This window comes from Triturus cristatus, chromosome 6 (genome assembly GCF_964204655.1).
Source record: "Triturus cristatus chromosome 6, aTriCri1.1, whole genome shotgun sequence".
NCBI classification, from domain to species: domain Eukaryota; kingdom Metazoa; phylum Chordata; class Amphibia; order Caudata; family Salamandridae; genus Triturus; species Triturus cristatus.
Genome location: NC_140589.1, coordinates 213,993,263 through 214,012,691, shown reverse-complemented (window position 1 = coordinate 214,012,691; position 19,429 = coordinate 213,993,263). Strand labels below are relative to the sequence as shown.

At 43.4% G+C, this 19,429-nt stretch overlaps 1 protein-coding gene across 3 annotated transcripts in view; it reads left to right on the top strand.

The window, feature by feature from the left end:
* Positions 1 to 19,429, top strand: part of PLA2G7 (phospholipase A2 group VII) — a 357,931-nt gene that overhangs the window by 234,247 nt on the left and 104,255 nt on the right. For all 3 annotated transcript variants that reach the window (XM_085610561.1, XM_085610558.1, XM_085610560.1), the window contains exon 7: positions 11,113 to 11,226. In XM_085610561.1, the coding sequence (XP_085466687.1) occupies positions 11,113 to 11,226 (114 nt within the window). The remainder of the gene's footprint in view (positions 1 to 11,112; positions 11,227 to 19,429) is intronic.

Below are 19,429 nucleotides of genomic sequence, written 5' to 3'. Positions count from 1 at the left end.
ACGTGACCAGGTTTTTCAATTGGACGGTGATTGACAACCAGTCCAGTGTTTAATCCTTTTAAGTATTTTATGTCACAATCTCTTGAATACTTTTTCTCTCTATTCACTTCTTCATACTCGAACACCCTTACTATTTGCACGTTCCTCTTGGAGCAACCTTGATGAAAAGAATTGTCAAAAGAAAAATTATAAAAAGAATAAAATATGAACTTTTGATGCTGGTTTGTTGCATGGTTGATTTTAGGAAAAATATTGTATTGGATACTAAGAGCTACCCAAATTGATCCTTTTTGTAGCTCAGAATATCGGAGTGATATTACTAAGTAAGGAACTATAACCTATCTTTGATTTAAGGTCCAAGACCATTGTTTTTTGTACTACATTGCACCCAGGTCCTTGACTTTTTGGGTTACCCCATTTTTGTAATGGCTGGGAGAAAGCTGGGGCAGGTGCATTTACACATTCACACACCTGTCACCCTCTGCGGCTCGCTCGCCTGACCTTTCAGCAGCCGCTCGCCTTTTGGAGAGAGCTTGATTCTGCAAACTGGAAGGGCTGCCCGACCTCCCTCCACCCGCGGTGGGAAAGCACAGCCTGGACTCGGCAGAACGTCCTGTTCTTTCGGGAGCTGCTTCTGGGCTCAGGCGCTGTGAGGATTTACATGCACGGCGATGCTCGGCCACAGCCCTGTGAGCCGGGCGGGCACACAAGTTTACCCTGTATCAGTGCAGTTATCTATGTGTCTACTCCTGATAAGGTTATCGCACTAGCTACACGAGATATAGATCTCTAGCTACTAACTGCTGGACCCCCCCGCGCACCTGGTCGCTGTTGCAAATGTACTGGTTGCACATGCTCTATTCTATCAAAATTGTCCGAGGCATGATGTCGCTCTTACATTCACCCCTCCACCAATCTTCAAAACCCTAGAGGTCGCCGAATTCCAAACACTGTATCTCAGCTGCTCTCGTACAGCTCGCAATGTCAGTCTTCAACCAAAAAAACCACAGGCTTCAACTACTCTGGAAACGCAGGAGCTTAAACCACTCCACAAAACATTAAACCTCAACCCATTAATTGAAAAAGTAAACCTTAACTGTAGTTATTCAGCACTCTCAAAAACAACGATCCTGACAGATCCAGTCGTATGGCCATGCAAGCGGAGCGCTATGAGTGCTGTCCAGCTGACCTGCGCAGCAGCCTGCACCCCGCAGGATGTGGAGGTCCAGACGAGAAGGGAAAGCACTACCGGGACGCTGCAGATCAAGAGGAGGGCGCTCGAAATGACGTGGTAAGCGTGCCTAGCGTGGCGTGGCTCAGAGGACAATGGGAAGTGTAGTTCCTAGGTCCGTGGCATGCGTATAGCTCAAAAACAATGATCCTGACGATCCAGTCGTATGGCCATGCAAGCGGAGCACTAAGAGTGCTGGCCAGCTTACCTGCGCAGCAGCTTGTGTCCCACAAGATGTTGGAGGTCCAGACGAGAAGGGAAAGCGCTGCCGGGATGCTGCAGATCAAGAGGCGCGCGCTTGAAATGACGCGGTAAGCGCGCCTAGCGTGGCGTGGCTCTGAGGACAATGGTAAGTGTAGTTCTTGCATTTACTTCTGGCGTATAGGACTCACATTTATGGAGACCTATTGCATTGCAAATGGCACGAGGGGGGCGGCGAGAAGGCATCGGACTGCGGGAGGGGTGTTAGGGAGGGACGGGAAGAAAGTAGTCTGTGCAGTGAAGGGGCCAGTAGCCATGGAAGGATACAAATGACTGACATGGCTGTCATGGGGAGGGACCAACAAGTTTATAGCGAATCGGAAGGCAGCACGTGTACCCTAAGCCAATGAAGAAGATGGGCCAGAGAGTGGGCGGAGCTTCCACAAAGCTTCCACACTATAGCGTATACTGCATGTTTGGGCAGTTCGGGCTGGACTGTTCCCATAAGGCACAGGGTCACTGATTTGCATATGGCCAGGTCTAAACTGGGGTGGCATGGTGAGCAAAAGAATGATGGATTTAACCCAGATCTCTTGACTGGGGGTGAATGTTTTGATATGTTCTGCATTCCATCCATCAATTGTGTGTCTTTTGCTTTCTCGCCCTTAGTGCGCCAGGTATGCCCAGACGTGAGTCCTGGGCTTACTGTGCCACTGGACTCAAGCTATCCTGGCTGAAGAGGGGTGAAACCCCAAAACCGGTCCTGGGATGCTTGTTTCCGGTCCAGGGAGGACCTGGCTTGGCAGTTCGGGCTGGACTGTTCCCATGAGGCACAGGGTCAAGACTGATTTACATATGGCCAGGTCTAAACTGGGGTGGCATGGTGAGCAAAAGAATGATGGATTTAACCCAGATCTCTTGACTGGGGGTGAATGTTTTGATTTGTTCTGCATTCCGTCCATCAATTGTGTGTCTTTTTCTTTCTCGCAAAGCGATGGCAGCGCATTCGAGCTGCAACGCTATGCGAGACCTAAAAAACAAGAAATAAGACAAAAGCAAAAAATATTTATTGGTACCCAAAAATACCCATTTTCATAGTCCCTGTCTCTAAAGCGATCCCCTTTGTATGTGCTCCTTGTGAAAAGACAGAACGTAGTTACAGTGAAGTTAGCCAATGGCTGAAGTGAGCTCACCCACTGCCACATGCTGTATGTTGTGGTGGGCAGAGGTAAAATGTGAATGACACAACAGACCAATGGGTGAATAGGGCTGGCTGAAAGCCCCTGTGGGGAACTATATAATATGTATAATGTTAGTCAAATCAAAAGGTCTTGGTAAGTCTAGATCTAAACAGGACACTAAACCCTCGCGCACACTAGGTGGCTTGCTTCACCATGGCACATCAATTTGGTTGTCATGTTGATGTGGGTGAAAGGACTCCTGACACCAACTAGGCTTTGCCCAAAGATTGTCAATCCACAGGTTGGGGTTAGAGAAAATGTACACTAGCACATTTCATTCCTGATTCCACTTCGAATTGACATTGATTTTGCTCTGAGAGCTAATAATGGGGAATAATAGATTAAGATAATTGTTGTACCTGGTTGTTACATACATTTTGAGCTCAATTTTGAGTCGGTACAAAATCAAAGGGAGCCCAACATTTAGATGCAATTTGCTGTAGATGCAAAATGTTAAAATAGGTGCGCAGGTCATTTGCCCCCATTTCTTCAGTCTGTACGGGGCAGTTTGTGTGTGTTCCCTCCATTCCTAATGGCTAGCCAGTGGACCATTTTAACACCACTTTGCCATGCTTAACACAGTCTAAAATCTGGTTAATCATGCTTCCTTTCTTTAGTTGTAAATTCCATCTGCAACAGTAAATGTGCACAAATCCTGATTCTTCGAATCAATGTCTGTCTCAGGTAAATATAGACGTCAGTGCTGCAAATCAGAATGCATCCTTTCCATAAGGCTCGATGAGCCCAATAACAATGCATAAAGACTCGAATAACCCTGTGAGAGTATTTTTTGTTTCAAAACACCCGCGCTTAATACCTTTAAATCCCACATTGCTATCGTTGTCTGATAAGCCTGCAGTCCCTGTCTTTCACTTAAAGAGTTAAATCATTATGAGGCTTGTGTACTTAATCACAAGGATTTGTTTAAAGGTGGCACATTGAACAAGACTCCATGTCACAGGAGAGAACTACAATTCTAGCCCTTCATTTTGATTTAACAATATCATAAATTCCAGGAGCTCTAGTGTTTGCATGTTACTGTCAGAACCATTTGATTAATTTCTGCAAGGTAGGTCACTTGAGGAAACTCAATGTCACCATTTCTTTTCAATCTTTGTTTTTCATTTGACAAGTAACAACTGTGAATTATGGGGGCTGCAGTTGTTTATCACCTTGAAGCAACTGGACTACAGTACCATGATACTATCCTTTGTAAAAGGGAGAACTCAGACTTCGGTTTGAAACACAGGCCTCTGCAGCCTTGGTGATACAAAAGCTGGGGTGGCAAGAACAGAGGCCTGCACGCGAAGGAAGTTGAAGGGGGCTTCAGGGGCCGGCGTGTTAAACTATGCCAAGGCCTGTGAATGTGGGTTTGGATGGGCAATGGCCAGGAAATGGCACCCGCCGTACCCCTCCCCCCAGCAAAGGAAGGCAGGTGAGGGGAAGAAACGGCATCAATGCAGGTGCGAATCTCGATGGCCAATAGGAAGGCCGGGCAAAATTAGAACATTTACCCTCAGGGCATCTAAACCCTTTAAAAATACTGCGGGCGCCTGTGCTCACCTATTCTTTTCAGGACACGCGCTTCAGAGACACTGAGACCCCACACCCAACAACAGGTCTATCGCAGCAACAAGGTTCCGCAGTAAGAAGTTAAATAAATGGATTTAATGAGGTTTGAAAGGCCACACCAGACCATGGTGGTGTGGCAGACCAGGTATTTACCTTGGGATTCCTCACGGCAGAGGGTAAGGTGGTCAGAGGCGGCGGCGGACACAGAACATGGAACTCACAACCCAGGCCCGCCGATCGGCAGACCACACGAGTAGGCGAAAGTTAGTGTCTTGGGCCTAAAAAAAATTGTGGAATTACCCCTCCCCCCCCCACCTCCACACAGATGGTAAGAACTCCAGCTCAAAGACTCCAGTTGACCTCAATAAATGTCAACATGATTTATAGCGCGATTTATGACTTTATTGGCAAGGCAACAATATCCCCGTATGATGATTTTATGACCTGATGTCAAGCCAGCTTTACTCCTGTCTGTTTTGATTTATGGCATTGTTTATAATGACAATGTAGCCTAAGGGCGTGACTTTGATTTATGACGCTAAGTATAATTGACAATTATTGTTGTATGGTGGGCGGGCAAGCAGGATGATTATGACCCCATATACAGTTGAAGCAGGGTACCTAGTGTTGAACCTTGGTGATAATAAAGCTGCAGCCAAAACTTCCAAACACATTTCGCTGTAGTGTTTCAATTCAGAATGGGAGTGGCTGTGTGCAAAGTTTATCTTCAGGGGGTGCTCTAGTCAGCCTAAAGCCTTTGAATATCTGAGTTTTGTGAGTGTGAGGGGCCCTCCCTGCATTCTGCAGGCGGCATCATTTTGTGTTACGCCACTGCTCAGACTGGAAACCTTGTATTGGAAATGCGTAAATCCGTGTCAGTTTTAAGAAGTGATACTAAGAGAACACCTCACCTGTGGGGCAATCCCAAACAGGCATAGATGCGAAGTGGCTGTTCAAGGAACACCTCAAGTCAGTGGAGGTTTATCATCAACATTAGCGCATGGCTGAGGAGGCGAGGGAAAGGGCTGCGCCGGCTCTGCCTTCAAGGAGGTGCGAGGAGACCCTGAGGGAAGGACAGAAATCAAGCTGAAGTAGTACTTGGTCTATACTCCAGCTGAAAAAAGAAGTGAAGCCGACACACGTTGGTCAATTAGAAAACAGCAAAGAGTTGAAATGAATCGTACAAATGCTAAGCAGTGGGCTGGCTTCAAGCACCTTGTATACAATATAACTTGCTAGCGAGAGTGCTAGTAGCACATGCGCTGTTGCTGGCGTGACATAAAAAGGTCAATTCCTACAGGGATGCTGATAAGTTGCTATTATTTGTCTGACTTTTACCTTCCATATATTACATTGATCCCCTAGTGAGAGTGAAAACTACTCACCTGGCATCTTCAGATGGGTTGGTCTCCAATGCAATATCACTAGTTATACTATCCACTGAAATTATTATTGCTTACAGCCTAGCTAACTCATATTGATATGGCGAAAGACCACAGCTTTCTGTCAATGTTTGCCTCATTGGTACTGAGCCTTGTCTATTATAGAGAAAGTTATTTTATATTACGTTATCAGCATTTGTTCAGTGCACTTCTACCATATGTATAGTACTGTAGTGTTTTGGATTATGGGCACCCTTTCTATACAATTGTGGAATTTTTAGCAGATTGTCTTAGTGAAAATTGGTTTTGGTTTGACCTATATATTACCTAATGATGGTTCATAATGGATAATGTGGGAAATAAAAGATGCCTAAACTAGCCGGGGATCCTTTAACTTTACTATGTGTATAGATGTGCACAAGGAATTTGCCAATTATTTCATTCAGCTGATGTGAATTGTTGCCTGTTGCCAAGTCTGATTAAACTGTTCTCTAGACTGACATCTCCAGCCTAGTAGCCTTGATTCATTGTTGTTCATGCGAATATGTGGTATGTTAAAGCTAACTATGGTTCTCATGAATGTTCGTGTGGTTAACAGGAATATGCTGTTGAGTTGGACCTGTATTGCCATCTCCATGGCATTCAGATAGGTATATATTTGCATACACTAATAGCAGAAAATGAGTTCCACCAGAATACTTCAAGGGAAACACAAAGGGGCCCCCTGAGTGTAGCACTTTGTGACTCATTGGGCCATGAGGTGTCGATATGCCCAAAAGAAAGAAATAAAAAGTCAAATTTATTAACCAAGCTGTGTCAATAATGCCCACTTGTACAAATGACGAAGAATGATCTAGTGTTCAACAATAATCCGAAGCTCACTGTTTCTATATTAGCAGAGCCCCTTCAAAGATGTTGGTGCAGCATGAGATAGCAAGAGGTTCTAGTGTGGTTGTCTTGACTAAAGGTTTGTGTCTTTTTACTTACCATTGAGTGGCAAGCTGCTTTTGCAGGGATACAATTGCAAATGCAAACATAAGGAATAACTAACATAATAAAAAAGAAATGGTTACTTAGGACATTCGTCAAAAGCCGTATCAATATAATCCCAGGTCATTTGCAAACGTCTTAATTTGGGGAGGGGAAAGCACCAAGGAAAAAATCAAACAATCCATGAAAATTGAATTGCTTAAGGTACAGCTAGCTCATCCAGGATTTTTCTTAGATACTTTTTGGATTAATACATAGCATCATAATTCCCCCCCCTTAGACTGTGTGTCTATATTCGGGAACACCAGTGCTTTAAGATTACATTTTATAAGTGGACAGAGGAAAAGAGATGGACAATCCTAGGATCTTAAGACTTGTATTAGCGGAGCTTATTGAAGTTTATGATGGTACGTTTCAAAGATGACTCTCTCAGAAGTATTTCTGTTATGTTTTATTGGGATCTAAGACAAGTAGGAAAATATATGAATATGCCTAGAGATTGTGTCCATATCATGGAGGCATAACCAACATCAATTGTTTTGAAGTGTTGGTAAAGTGCATGCTCACTTATGATGTAGGGATCTTTGATTTGTATCACAGTTACCTATCACTTAGTCACTGAAGGCTGCCTTAAAAATGTATGAAGGCGGTGTATTAAGTGAACCCCTGAACACCAGTTTGACTTTCAATGGATCCAGCATGCATTCCTTCTTGTCTGTTTTCTGCAACATAAGTGGGAACTTTACTTATTACTACCTTTCTTTAGCCCAAACATGTATCCAAAATAATATTCAGATTCAAAAGATAGCCTTCTAAGTTCTTGTTGAGTCCCAGGAACCATGAAGGATTGCTTCCCCCGCAGCCCATATTTACGCATTCTGTGGTGTCTTGTGGACGGTATATCTCTTGAATGTCATGTGACTTTACCTGAGGCCATCTTGCTCTTCAACTAGGCTAAGCCTTGTTCTTTGAATTCTGCACTGATGCTTTATGTAAAGTACTACTGACGACGACCTGTTTTTCTTGAATCTTTTGTTCTGAGTTGCGGAACTTTTAATTTCTTTTTCTGTCCTTTGATCAATGGTATGTGGCCTAACCTTCCCTTGACATTTCCTCCTTACTGTTGTGTAAGTGGAGTTATACATATTATAGTGTAGACTTCCCGCTGTGACTGCAGATGTATATTTTCTGGTATCTCTGACTAATATCGCTTACTAGATGGTTTCTAATAGCAGTTAGAGTTTCTCACCCATGGATTGCTCTATCAGCTATCCTTTCTTATACAGCCTTATGTACAGCTATCTGAAGGACATAGGAAGCCAGTGAAGCTTTCTTCTGGCGCATCGTTATATTTTTTTAGGCCACAATGAGGTTCACTGCTGTATTTTGTACCAGTTGGAAACGGGCCCAATGCGCCAGATTTGCCATAGTCTGTTCTAAATTGTTTTGCATTTACCACCGGAATTCTAAGGTTCTGTACAAGGTATTCAAAAATACACCCCAAGAACTTCAAGAAGTAGAAACATAATTCTGCAGTGTTATTTACTTGTGTCTCTAGATCTAAACTGTAGCCGGTATATATGCCAAGTTTGCGTACCAGTTTAGTTGGGAGTCAGAGGTTGACCCATGCAATCCGGCCAGTGACCATCAAGAATGTTGCATTTTAATAAAATTACAAGAAGCTCTGCCTTATTTGGATATAGCTACAAATAAGTTGTAGCCATCTACCATCTGGTGATTGTTAAGCAACTAGCCAAGTTGGTAGTGGAGCAGGATATGTTATCTTGGATGGGAGAAATCCCAAAAATGAGCTGTGTCATCAGTATACAAGAAGCATTTCTCAGCAACACTATGCAATAGCTGTGATAGTGGACGTATATATATTTTAAATAACAGTGGAGACCGCCCTAAACCATGTTGGACACCAAAAGGTACTTTTTAAAAAGCAGGGACAAAAGGTGTTGTGAAAACCAGTTATGTTTCTGTCTGTTAGAAAGGACTCCAGCCACGCCAATTTCAGTGAGTCTGTTTTACAAAATGGAATGGTCGATGCTCCCTGGTCTGTGGAATCGATCATCCTACCAAGGTCATCAAGAACCGAAACTACCACCAGCTCGGTGCTGTATCTTGCGCGGAAACCTGCCTGATGGGTATTAAGATGATCATTTGCACCAAATTATTCTTGCAGTTGGTAAAAGACAATATTTTCCACCACCTTGGCCATAAATGGAAATTGGGACCTAGGGTAGTCATTTCCAGAGTCTAGCGGATGTGTTTTTCTTTTTTATATAAAAGTGGCACACAACAGTTTTTTCTTCCATTCATCTAGAATATTGCCAGTAGACAAGGAGATGGATGCCATGGAGCGGATTTTTTTGCCAATAAACGGTATCAATTGTTGAAAATATTTAGCAGTTCTTAGGTCAGGTGGAGAGCCTGAGGTACGACTATTTTGGATTGGGGCAATTTTATCTACTCCTGCGATGTTTAGAGATTTGTCAAGAGTGGCCTTTCTTTCTTCTAGTGAACAGGCTGCGGTAATCAGATCTGTAGTTTGTGCTAATTGGACTGTCATGTTTCTATGTCCTTACAAATGTTTTTGGACTTTCCTTTCTTTTTAAAGTTTTCTTTATTGTTCTCATACACAAACGGCAATGCACAAAAGAAAAGGTACCATGTATTATAAATATATATTCAGTAATCTCACAAACTTTGTCGGGAATGATCATAGTATGCAAAAGCAAGATTGGGTTTCTCACTAGGTAATGGATCCCTGAAAATGTTTCCTCCATTTTCTTCATCTTTTCAAGTATTTTCTTACAAAACCTCTGCTTTAATATATAGTCTCTTCAGGCAGAGCACAATAGTCCATACCATGAAGCCATTTGGTTAATGTAGGTACGTTCTCTGCCCTCCAGTATCGGCGGTATCTTGTTTAGCAATGAGATAGCCGACATGGAGTGACATTTATCATCCTGGACCTATCCCGGTAATTTTTTATGCCCAGAATAGCACATTTGGAAGCCCAATCGCATCTTGCAATCTGGAATGGGCCTGCGAGCACTATACCTGTTAAGAAGGAACAGGTTCGGTCATTCAGGTTCTGCACTGCTGGGTAAAGCAGTCAAACCTGGAATGATCACGGCAGGTTCATGCAGGAACTTCTGTTGGTTCCTCCAGTGCCTGTCCTAACGTGAGGCCGGCAAGCGGAGAAAGAACACAGTATCAGGCTGTTTGTCATATATTTAAAAAAATAATCTTCCACCCATTTAGTCTCCTCTACTTCACAGAAATATCACTGCTCTCTTTGTTTTGGATTTTGATTGATTTTCCACTTTTTTGGAGGGACCACTGCCTGCTCCTAAAAAATGAAGTAAACTTTATTTATTTATTTTTTAAACGCAACCCGTTTTCTTTTAAGGAAAACAAGCTGCATTTAAAAAAAGGATTGCTTTATTTAAAAGCAATCATGGACATGGTGGTCTGCTGACCCCAGCAGGCCACCATCCCCGTGATTTTTGTGATTTGTAGGGGGTCGCAAATTGCGATCTACCTACTTAATATTAATGAGGTAGGTCAGTTAGCGACACACTAGGAATCTGTATATGAAACTCATGGAGTTTCATATACAAAGTTAGGGCTTTGTGAGTCCTACAACAGATCTTAATCCTCTTACGAACAGGTAGCCAGTGTAAAGATCGTAAAAGAGGAGCAGATGAGGATCTCGCAGACACATTGCAGATAAGGCGGGCTGCTGCGTTTTGACCCACCTGTAGTTTTGTCATCAATGATTCATTGATAGAAGCAAGTAAAGCATTGCCGTAATCCAGGCGACTCGCCACTAAGGCGTGGACTGTTCACCAGTGTAATGTGCTCATATCAACAAAAGTATCCAGGTAAGTCCTCACTGTGCCACCAAATGCCTGCTACTATTGCCTACCTGTAAACCTATTAGTGGGTGGATAACCTACCGTTTGGCCTCTTTGATTAATTTAGACCTTAGATGTTGTGAGATTTGGTTGCCATGGTAAAAAAAAAGAAAGCTGCAAAAAAGAAATAACTGTCTATCGATTTTAGCAAATATTCCCTTAAAACATCAGACATTGTCAACTACTTTATGTGTGAAGTGTTGCAAATCGTTTTAGTGTTTGGACACTTGGGACTGTAATCCACATCGTTCCACTAAACTAGTCCTATCATGCTCCTGTGTAGGTAATAGTTGGTTTGGGAACATTCAGGTAAAATTCTTTGCTCATGCAGGTTATAAACACCCATGTTGTGAATGCAGTTTATTGATTAGCCTTATACAACAATACAACCATTTTAAGAACTAACATACTTTAAACAGTAGATGATAATATACTGCCAAGGTCCATTCGCAGCAACAATAAGCATGAAAAAATGTAACAAAGTTGGCGAGGTATATCAAATTAGGGCTAATAACAATGGTCTGCATCATGATTTTCCTTTAAAAAACTTTCCGTCACCCTTTTAGGTTCTGCAAAGAGGAGAAGAATGCATCAAAGCACTGAATATCATACTTGACATTAATGCTGGAAAACAAGTGACAAATGTGTTACATCAAAACTTTGACTGGAATACGATACAGGTGAGGAGTCCGAAATCATAATCCATATTGGTTCCATCGAAATACCACTATTGATGAGAGGATTCGGGAAGAGGGTGTGGCTTAACGGCTAGAGCGGCGGACTTTGAAGCTGGGGAAGCAGGTTCGAGTCTCGGGGAGGTTCAGCATCCTGTGATTCTGGGCAAATCGCGTAATCTCCCCGTGCCGTAAAAAAAATGAATGTGTCCGTCTGTAATGCAAGTGGTGTTCGTGGAAAGCGCTATGATACCGGCGGGTCGAGTTCACACTATTTAAAACTGCAAAAAAAATGTTTTTTTTAACTGAGGCGCCTCGAAGCCTATCGAGTATAAGACAGTTTGTTCAGAGCTAGTTATGCAGCCTTGGCTATGGGTTAAGCAGAACTCCACAAGCAACAATAGATCACATCAGAGTCAATGTGACAGAGACGGCAACTAGACCTCCAGACCTGGGCCAGAGTGCATCAGGCTTGATCCAGAACAGTGAAAAGGGTCAACATATTCCTCACCTGCTAATTTATGAATCCAGATAGTATCAAAAACAACTTAATATAATTACATATTGAAGGATAGTGTACATTTCTCGGAAACCTGCAGTCCATAAACAGGTTAAAGTATGGTCACGCGTGATTGACATTTCAAAGCAAACAAAAAAAATTTTTGTCCAGGAACATGAAAACACAGTCGGGGTCCTTCAAACGGAGCATAGCCTTTATTCTGATAAGCAGTGCTTAGTTTGTAATTAAATAAGTGCCAAGGCCGTCAAGAGCCCGCGGCAGCTTGCACCACCTATTGCCCCAGCCAACGCTGTCAATGACAGTAACAACACAACTACTAACCGTTACACTCCTACAAGTGTGACATTCCTGACTATTTCAGGCCCCCAAAGCTATAAGAATGTCATGGGTGGCAGCTATTAGTCAGTTTTTATATATATTGAATTGTTGTTGTTCTAATTTAGAGATGAGCTGAGCTGAGCACAAGCATTGGCATAGCCAATAGGTATTGCTTTTGGGACCTTATAAGTGTTTAGCCATGCAACAGTTGATGTTGTTGCACTAAGGATATTGTGCTGCATACCTAAATATTTATAAGGTCCCAAAAGTGAGACCTATTGGCTATGCCAATGCTTGTTAATTTTGAATTCATCTCTGCTTCCCTTTTACATGCCACTTTTGTACATAAATTACTCTAAGTTGTAATTGGAATTGCATTTATATGGCGCTTACTACCCCTGTTGAGGCGTTGGAAGCGCTTTTTAGGTCTCGCCTAGCTATTGCGAAGCAATCGCTATGCAAGACTCTAGTAAGGGCCTCCCAAAAGTGCTCCCAAAAGTAGATTGCATGGCGAGCACGCGCACAATCACGTGCATCGTGCCGCCATGCAATCCGTTTGGGGAGGCGCTTCAGCCCACTGGCGCCCTCGGCATCAAACTTCAAAGGGTCCGCTCCCCCGCCTAGAATACGCTCCCCCGCCCCCACCAAGCGCGCGCGCCACGCTCCGCCACGTCTCACAGCTTCTCTCGAACGTTCTTCTGTTCTTCTCTCTTGTGTCCTCTTTCATCTGCTTCTCCCCTCTCAGCGCCATCTTCCGCTTCTCACTCAATCATCCCTTGCTTTCATTCTGCCTCCGCCACTACTTGTACCACCTACACTTCTTTGATGACCCTAACAACAACACAATAGACGTTGCGGAAAAACGTAATTTTATTGTTTACAATACCATGTGTTAGGAGTTTCTTCCGTGTGCTGGTCATGCTTTTCGTGAACATTTCTGCTTACTTGAAAATCGAACTACTTAACTTTTGCTAACTGCTAACGTTAATTTTTAGGCTCCATATTCTCCTGAATGACAGTAGCATGTGGACCATCCGCTTTCCCGCCAAAAAGTATATATTTTTTCTCGATTTGACTCCGCACATTAGCCAACTGTGCAGCTCCTTATCTTCTGCTCCCAAGTCATCAGTTGCACAAAATCGCAGTATGCGTCATCGCTCGAACGGGTGCTTGCTTCCTTGAATATTAGTAAGCCAAGCCACCCAGTGAGATTCCGGCAGGAAGCAAAACGAGTTTCCGCCAGGCAGCTCATCGAGATCTAATGAAAAGCAGGCAGATGCCACTAGTCAGCCAATGAGATACTTCCAGAAAAAAAGTGAATGCGATGAGGAAGCTTGTGACCCACAAGACAGCCAGTGGCTGAAAGCCCCAAAACAGCCAGTGTCTAGACTCCCTATTGGCAAAACACTTCCACCAGCGCACACATGATATTCACCAGTCAGCCAGCGGCCCCAGGAAGCCTGCAGGATGGGCCAGAAACCAGGCAGATGCCACGGTCAGCCTAGTGGGACCCTCCAGGCAGCAGAAGTCACCCTGTAGCACAGCACGAAGTGCCTTATGCCACAAGGAGCAAGAAGCAATCCACAGTGTTGCACAGATGGGGGCCAGAAATACCAAGCTGCTTTCTACAGCCCCATTATATCCCTATACAGCAGGTTCCATCCCCCCACACTCCTCGCCCATCCTACTTGCTGCAGTCTCCCTACGATGCAACCTGCAGCTTGATTTGTTGAGTGCACGCTCGTACGTAAAGTTCACAGTCTCTGCTGTACGTGTTGCCATCAGTACCGCACACCGGCTGGGCGGAGGGTACAGAAAGAAGCAAGCATTGATAACAGCTGTACGACGCCACGTAGTGACGCGTACAGCCAATAAAATATCGCCATTATTTTTGTTGCCTGCTGGAGACCATTTTTTTCCGGCCAAAATGATAAAATCGCAATAGTCAGCTAATTTTGCACCTATTTTGCGAATCGCTAAATGCTGGAGGGGCTGCTTTATAGCCTTGTGTGTCAAATAGAGTCTTTGATGGTGGAGAATAGAGATGGTTGTAGAGTGGCGCTTCTCTAGAGACTAGTCCTGGCAGATGATAGAGACAGCCGTGCTAGGGCATCGCTATGAAAGTCAGTTGGTAAGATAGCTCAGTGAGATACTGCACCTTGTGCAGAGAGCTGCCTGCTGCCACGGGTTTCAATCTGGTGAGAAGGAGAATCTGTGTGCAACTTAGAATGGCAAAACGAGTATGAGTGAGTTGGGAAATAATAACACCTTCTATCAGTCTTAAGACTCTGCTCAGATAGCAATATATAAAGGAGGCCACTACTTGTAGCTCTCCATGCTTCTCTTCCTCTACACTGTTATCTCCCGCCATCCTCTGGTTTCTCCTCTTTCTCCCATCCATGTTTCTTGGTCTTCTCTCGTGTACCCTCCTCTTTGTGCATCTCGCCTTGTTTTCCCTCTCTTCTCCAGCTTCTCCTTCCCTCTCTCTCCAGGCTCTTCTAATAAACATGTCTCTCCCTCAGGCTCTTCTCTTTTCTCCCGTCTCCTCCTCTAGTCTCCTTTCCTCTCTTTGTTTCTCATTTCTCCCTTTATTCTTCTCCCGCTTCTTCCTTTCTCATTCCCACGATCCCCTTCTCACCCACTCTCCCTTTACCCCTCTCTCCCCCCCCCCCCCCCTCCCCCCCCCCCGTGGTTCTCGCAATGTCCCTCCCTGCCCCCTTCTCCATTAGCTGGGAACCTGCAGATCTGCGGTACAATCGTGCCTTTGCCACTTCGCCGTGAACATCGTGAGTGGTATAATGACCAAGCTTCGTACAGGAGTTTCTGCAGTTTTGAGGTATTTTTGTGTATATGAAGGCCAAGTGACCTGTGTACCAGAGCCCTAGAGTAAAATCATATGTAACACGCAAAAACTGTTTATTTCATTTATGTGTTGCCTTTCCTGGAAGTATCGAGTGAAACGTCCCTTCGTTTAAAATAAAGCGAAATACATTTGCAAGCAGTTAACATCAGCAAATAGCAATTTATAAATGATGTATAAATAAAAAGGGTCTGTAAATCCGGGCTACAATCTCAAAAGAAATGCAGAGGTAGAGTCTATGCATTAGTTATAACAGCTCCTTAAAAATAAAGTTCGCCCTAAACCCACATCAGCGTGTAACCAAAACGTGAAAAATCATGCTCCTGTTTCATTTATTACTGTTTCGTTTGTTTAAAATAAACCGGACAAGAATAAGCATTGATGAAATTAACTCTTAAGAAAACGAAAAAAACTACATTTAAGCAAAAGTAATATTGTAAACCAGCCCACAGCTACTGACTAAATTGGCATAGTCATTGAGTTTTAACAGTATGAACACATCGCAGGAAATGTAAAACAAGCATTTGCAATGCAATTGGTCTCGCATTTGCGAGAGTTTGAGCTATTAGCATTGTAAATGGCAGTGCCTTTTATTTATGTTTTAAAAAAAACAAACTTAAATAAAAAGCATTGTCATTTACAATGCCAATAGCTCAAACTCGTATAAATGCGAGACCTATTGCATTGCAAATGCTTGTTCAGAATATCATGCATGTCTATCTTAAGCCTGTTTTAAATCATAACAATAATAATTCCAGCAAACATTTACTTCTCACATAGCTTCCCTCTAATGAGCACACCTAAATCACTAGTGTGCCACAAAGAAACAAGAGTAAAAGCACAGAGTGGTTTCCTTTAGCATGCAAGAATAACCCCAATAACCAATGGACTGACCACTAACTTGGGGTTCCCGGTTAGTGTCTGACTCCCTATAAAGCGCTTAAACGCCACATCAGGGGTAGTAAGCACTATATAAATGCAACCTCAATCAGTGTCGTAACGTAAACTGATGCCCCCCTCCCCCCCCCGGGGGCCTTGAGTCTTCAATATCTCTCAGATACTAATGGATCTTGGCCTTAGTGGAGTCCCTCCTGAAAGTCTGGGGGGACCCTGGAAGGGCCGGGGTGGAGGGCCCCATGCACAGCAGGGGCTGCAAGGGTTTGTGTTACGCGACTGATCTCAATGTAAAACGTTCTGCTTTCTGACGCTTGGCAATTAGGAAGTGTAAGGACCAATGTTCTGAAGTGCCTCGCTGCAAAAATCATTAATATGTAGCCTGACAATTTATTTTAGAAGATATCGACTTGGCTCATGTGACTGTGAAAAGGTTGCGTCAATCAATCAAAAACTTGACAAGCTCGGACTTCCAAAGCATAAAGGACCTTTGATAGCACATGTGAAAAAGGGGCAATCCTCGCAAAAATGTGAATTAAATTATTAAATCAATATGCATTTATTTTTAAAGAAACAGTGCAGAATAAAGTAAAACGTACGCAGCATTAACCTATGTTTTGAATGCCATCATGCTGTCTAGATGTAGAGGTGTGAGAGGGCGTGTGCCTGTGTCTCGGCCTTTTTTTATTATGGTCTATGCTGTTTTACCAAAGTGGTTGCAGGTTCTCCGTGGAGATTAACAAAATAAAGAAAATAAGTACTAAACTTTTTGTATCATGAAAGACAAACAAAAAAAAGAGTAACAGTCACTCACCAAACAGTTAATATTTTAAATGTGCGTGTTTTGGAACCGCAAGTTTGGGATATTTCTTTCACAGATGACGATGAGAATGACTGGAAACAAGTCAATTACAAGGATCCTCGACAAAATACCTATGTTGGGTATGGGCCCTTCTGAAGACGGTGCTGCAAATTTTCAAGCCAATAACTAAGATGCATGCCATCAAAAAGCCACCATTTGAAGATTGTGTGTGGCTTTAAGTGTGGTGCATACCGATTTTAAATTTATCATGGCTTCACGAGGAAGCCAGTGTCTTTTATGACTAGACATATATAGCCAAACTATGTGGTTCTGCCCTTGCTCATTCCTCACAGGCATGCATGTAATATTTTGTCTATCCTCCTCATTGACATTTTTAAGTAGGTGAAATTTTGCACCCTCTGCTCTGACCTCATGTGATGTATATCTGGCATCTTATTACTTTAATCTTGTAACTCTGTCTCCCACCTGTGCAGCCCCATAATGGCTAGTGACATTTCCCCCACTATATATAAGCATAAACGAAAAATATCAACCCTAAAACCAGGGTAATAAGTGCACTAAGTGGCTAAATTAAGCCAAATCTTTGAACAGTAGCAGCATTCCCCCACCCATCAGCGCCTTGAGACCCTCATGGGTAAGTAGTGCGCTCTACAAATACTCTGATTGATTGATTTGCTTTCTTTCAGAATGTAGCCATTAAGTCACCAAAAGGGAGAAAGTGTGCTAACCTTCAGAATTACTGGTCAACTAACAGCTTAATGAAAACATGACATACATAAATGTGAAGAGAAATGATCAAAATCTGCAAACAAGCGTGCAAGTAGGGGGTGGGGGGTAGTGCGGCCAAGAGCAGGCAGCGTTTCGCTTGTGGGAGCGAGCGCGATAATTGCTACCATATGGCGCCGCTCGCTCCCGCAAGGGAATCGCCAGACGTGCAGGCGTTGCCATTGGAAGCAATGCAACGCGTGCACGTTTTTGCCCGCAAAGCTGTGCCAATGACTAAAGGTGTCTTTACTATCCAGCGCAAGCGTGCTGCGCAGGCAAGACCTGAAAACGGCGCCACAATATGGCACTGTCAGATGGGCAGTGTTGACAATTAACTGCCGGTTAGCACCAGAAACCTCCGGCTCAAAGTAAGCACAGCTGATAAGGATAGAGGCAAAACAAACATGACTTACCTCAATTTCCTCATCAGCTAAGTTGCTACGACTGCTAGCCACTTAGTGCACTTATTATCCTAGTGGTAGGGTTGATATTTTTCTTTTATGCTTATATATAGTGGGGAAAATGTCACTAGGCATTATGGGGCTGCACAGGTGGGAGACAGAGTTACAAGAGTCAAGTAATAAGATGCCACATATGCATCACATGAGGTCAGAGCAGAGGATGCAAAATTTCACCTACTTAAAAATGTCAATGAGGAGGATAGACAAAATATTACATGCATGCCTGAGAGGAATGAGCAAGGGCAGAACCACATAGTTTGGCTATATATGTCAAGTCATAAAGGCACTGGCTTCCTCGCGAATCCATGATAAATTTCAAATTGGTATGCACCACACCTAAAGCCACACACAATCTTCACCCAAAATATTTCGAAACCACTCTAAAAGCTGCCAGAGGAAGCAAGATCATAAGTATCACTTGCAAGCTGAGACTGGACACAAAGATTTAAATCTGTTAAAGCACACCATTATTTTCTGGAGCCGTCCCAGTGCTTTGTTTGAGCAGGTGGTTGCCGTTGGGGCCCAGTGGGACTTATTCTTGGGGACCAGTACTTATGTCTCCTCATCGGACATTTTCCGAGAGCAGTAGAGGGAAAAGCCCACAGAGGAAAGTCGGAGGAAGAGAAAGAAGGAAAAACCCATCTCAAAGGGAGAAAGCGGGAACCCACCAGAGTGAAATAAAGGGGGACGGAGTGTTTGGCAGTCAGTTAAAAAGGCCTGAGGTGGATTCCCGATACTCTGCCTTGGTATTCAGCACGCCGGTGCAGGACACAGGCTTCTGAGCTGAGCTTTGGGCACCAGCACTTCTACAAATAAACCACTAAACACCATCCATATAGAACTCACTTCCTGTTGTTGTAAGATGTGCAAAGGATCTTCTTCAATTTCTCAAAGGACTAAAAACTCAATTGTTTAAAGTCTATTTAGAATGCCCTCCTTGTCTTTCCTCCTGTTTTCATCAACCTTTAAACTACCTCTCTTCCTCAGCTGAGTGTATCTTTATGGTTATAAGTAGCTTTACGTCCTAGCATGGAGACTCAACTAATCACAATGTCTCACTCACCTTGTTTTTAAAACCTTTTCTCTTCACTTATCCTCCAACCCATCTCCTCTCCCTTCAACTACTACAGAGTCTCCAACTACTGTACTTTACATGCCCCATTCTCCCTCCTTACTCTTAAACTTCCCTTCTTTCTCTTTTCACACTGGCTGTTTACCTACTGAGTTCTAGGAGGAATGTGCAACTGATATCCTGTTGTATTCATTTGTAGACAAATGTTTGATTCATGTTTTGCTGGAGCGGTTACCTTGCGATTCCAAGATTTTTGTATTGTACAGTACTCAGAAAACTTGGTAGAGTGGTGCTCTAGAAAATGTCAAATAAATAAAAGGGCAGACTCCTGGAATGCCAGAGCATGATGGATGACCTCAGAAGTGAGCTCTTAATACAGGTAAGCAAGACATCCGAGAGGCAGTGGGAACAACCAGTTAGTGAGGATTAAGATTCAAGAAAGCAAATCATGGTCTTAAGATGAAAGGGCTAGATCAAGATGGCCTAAAGGACATGT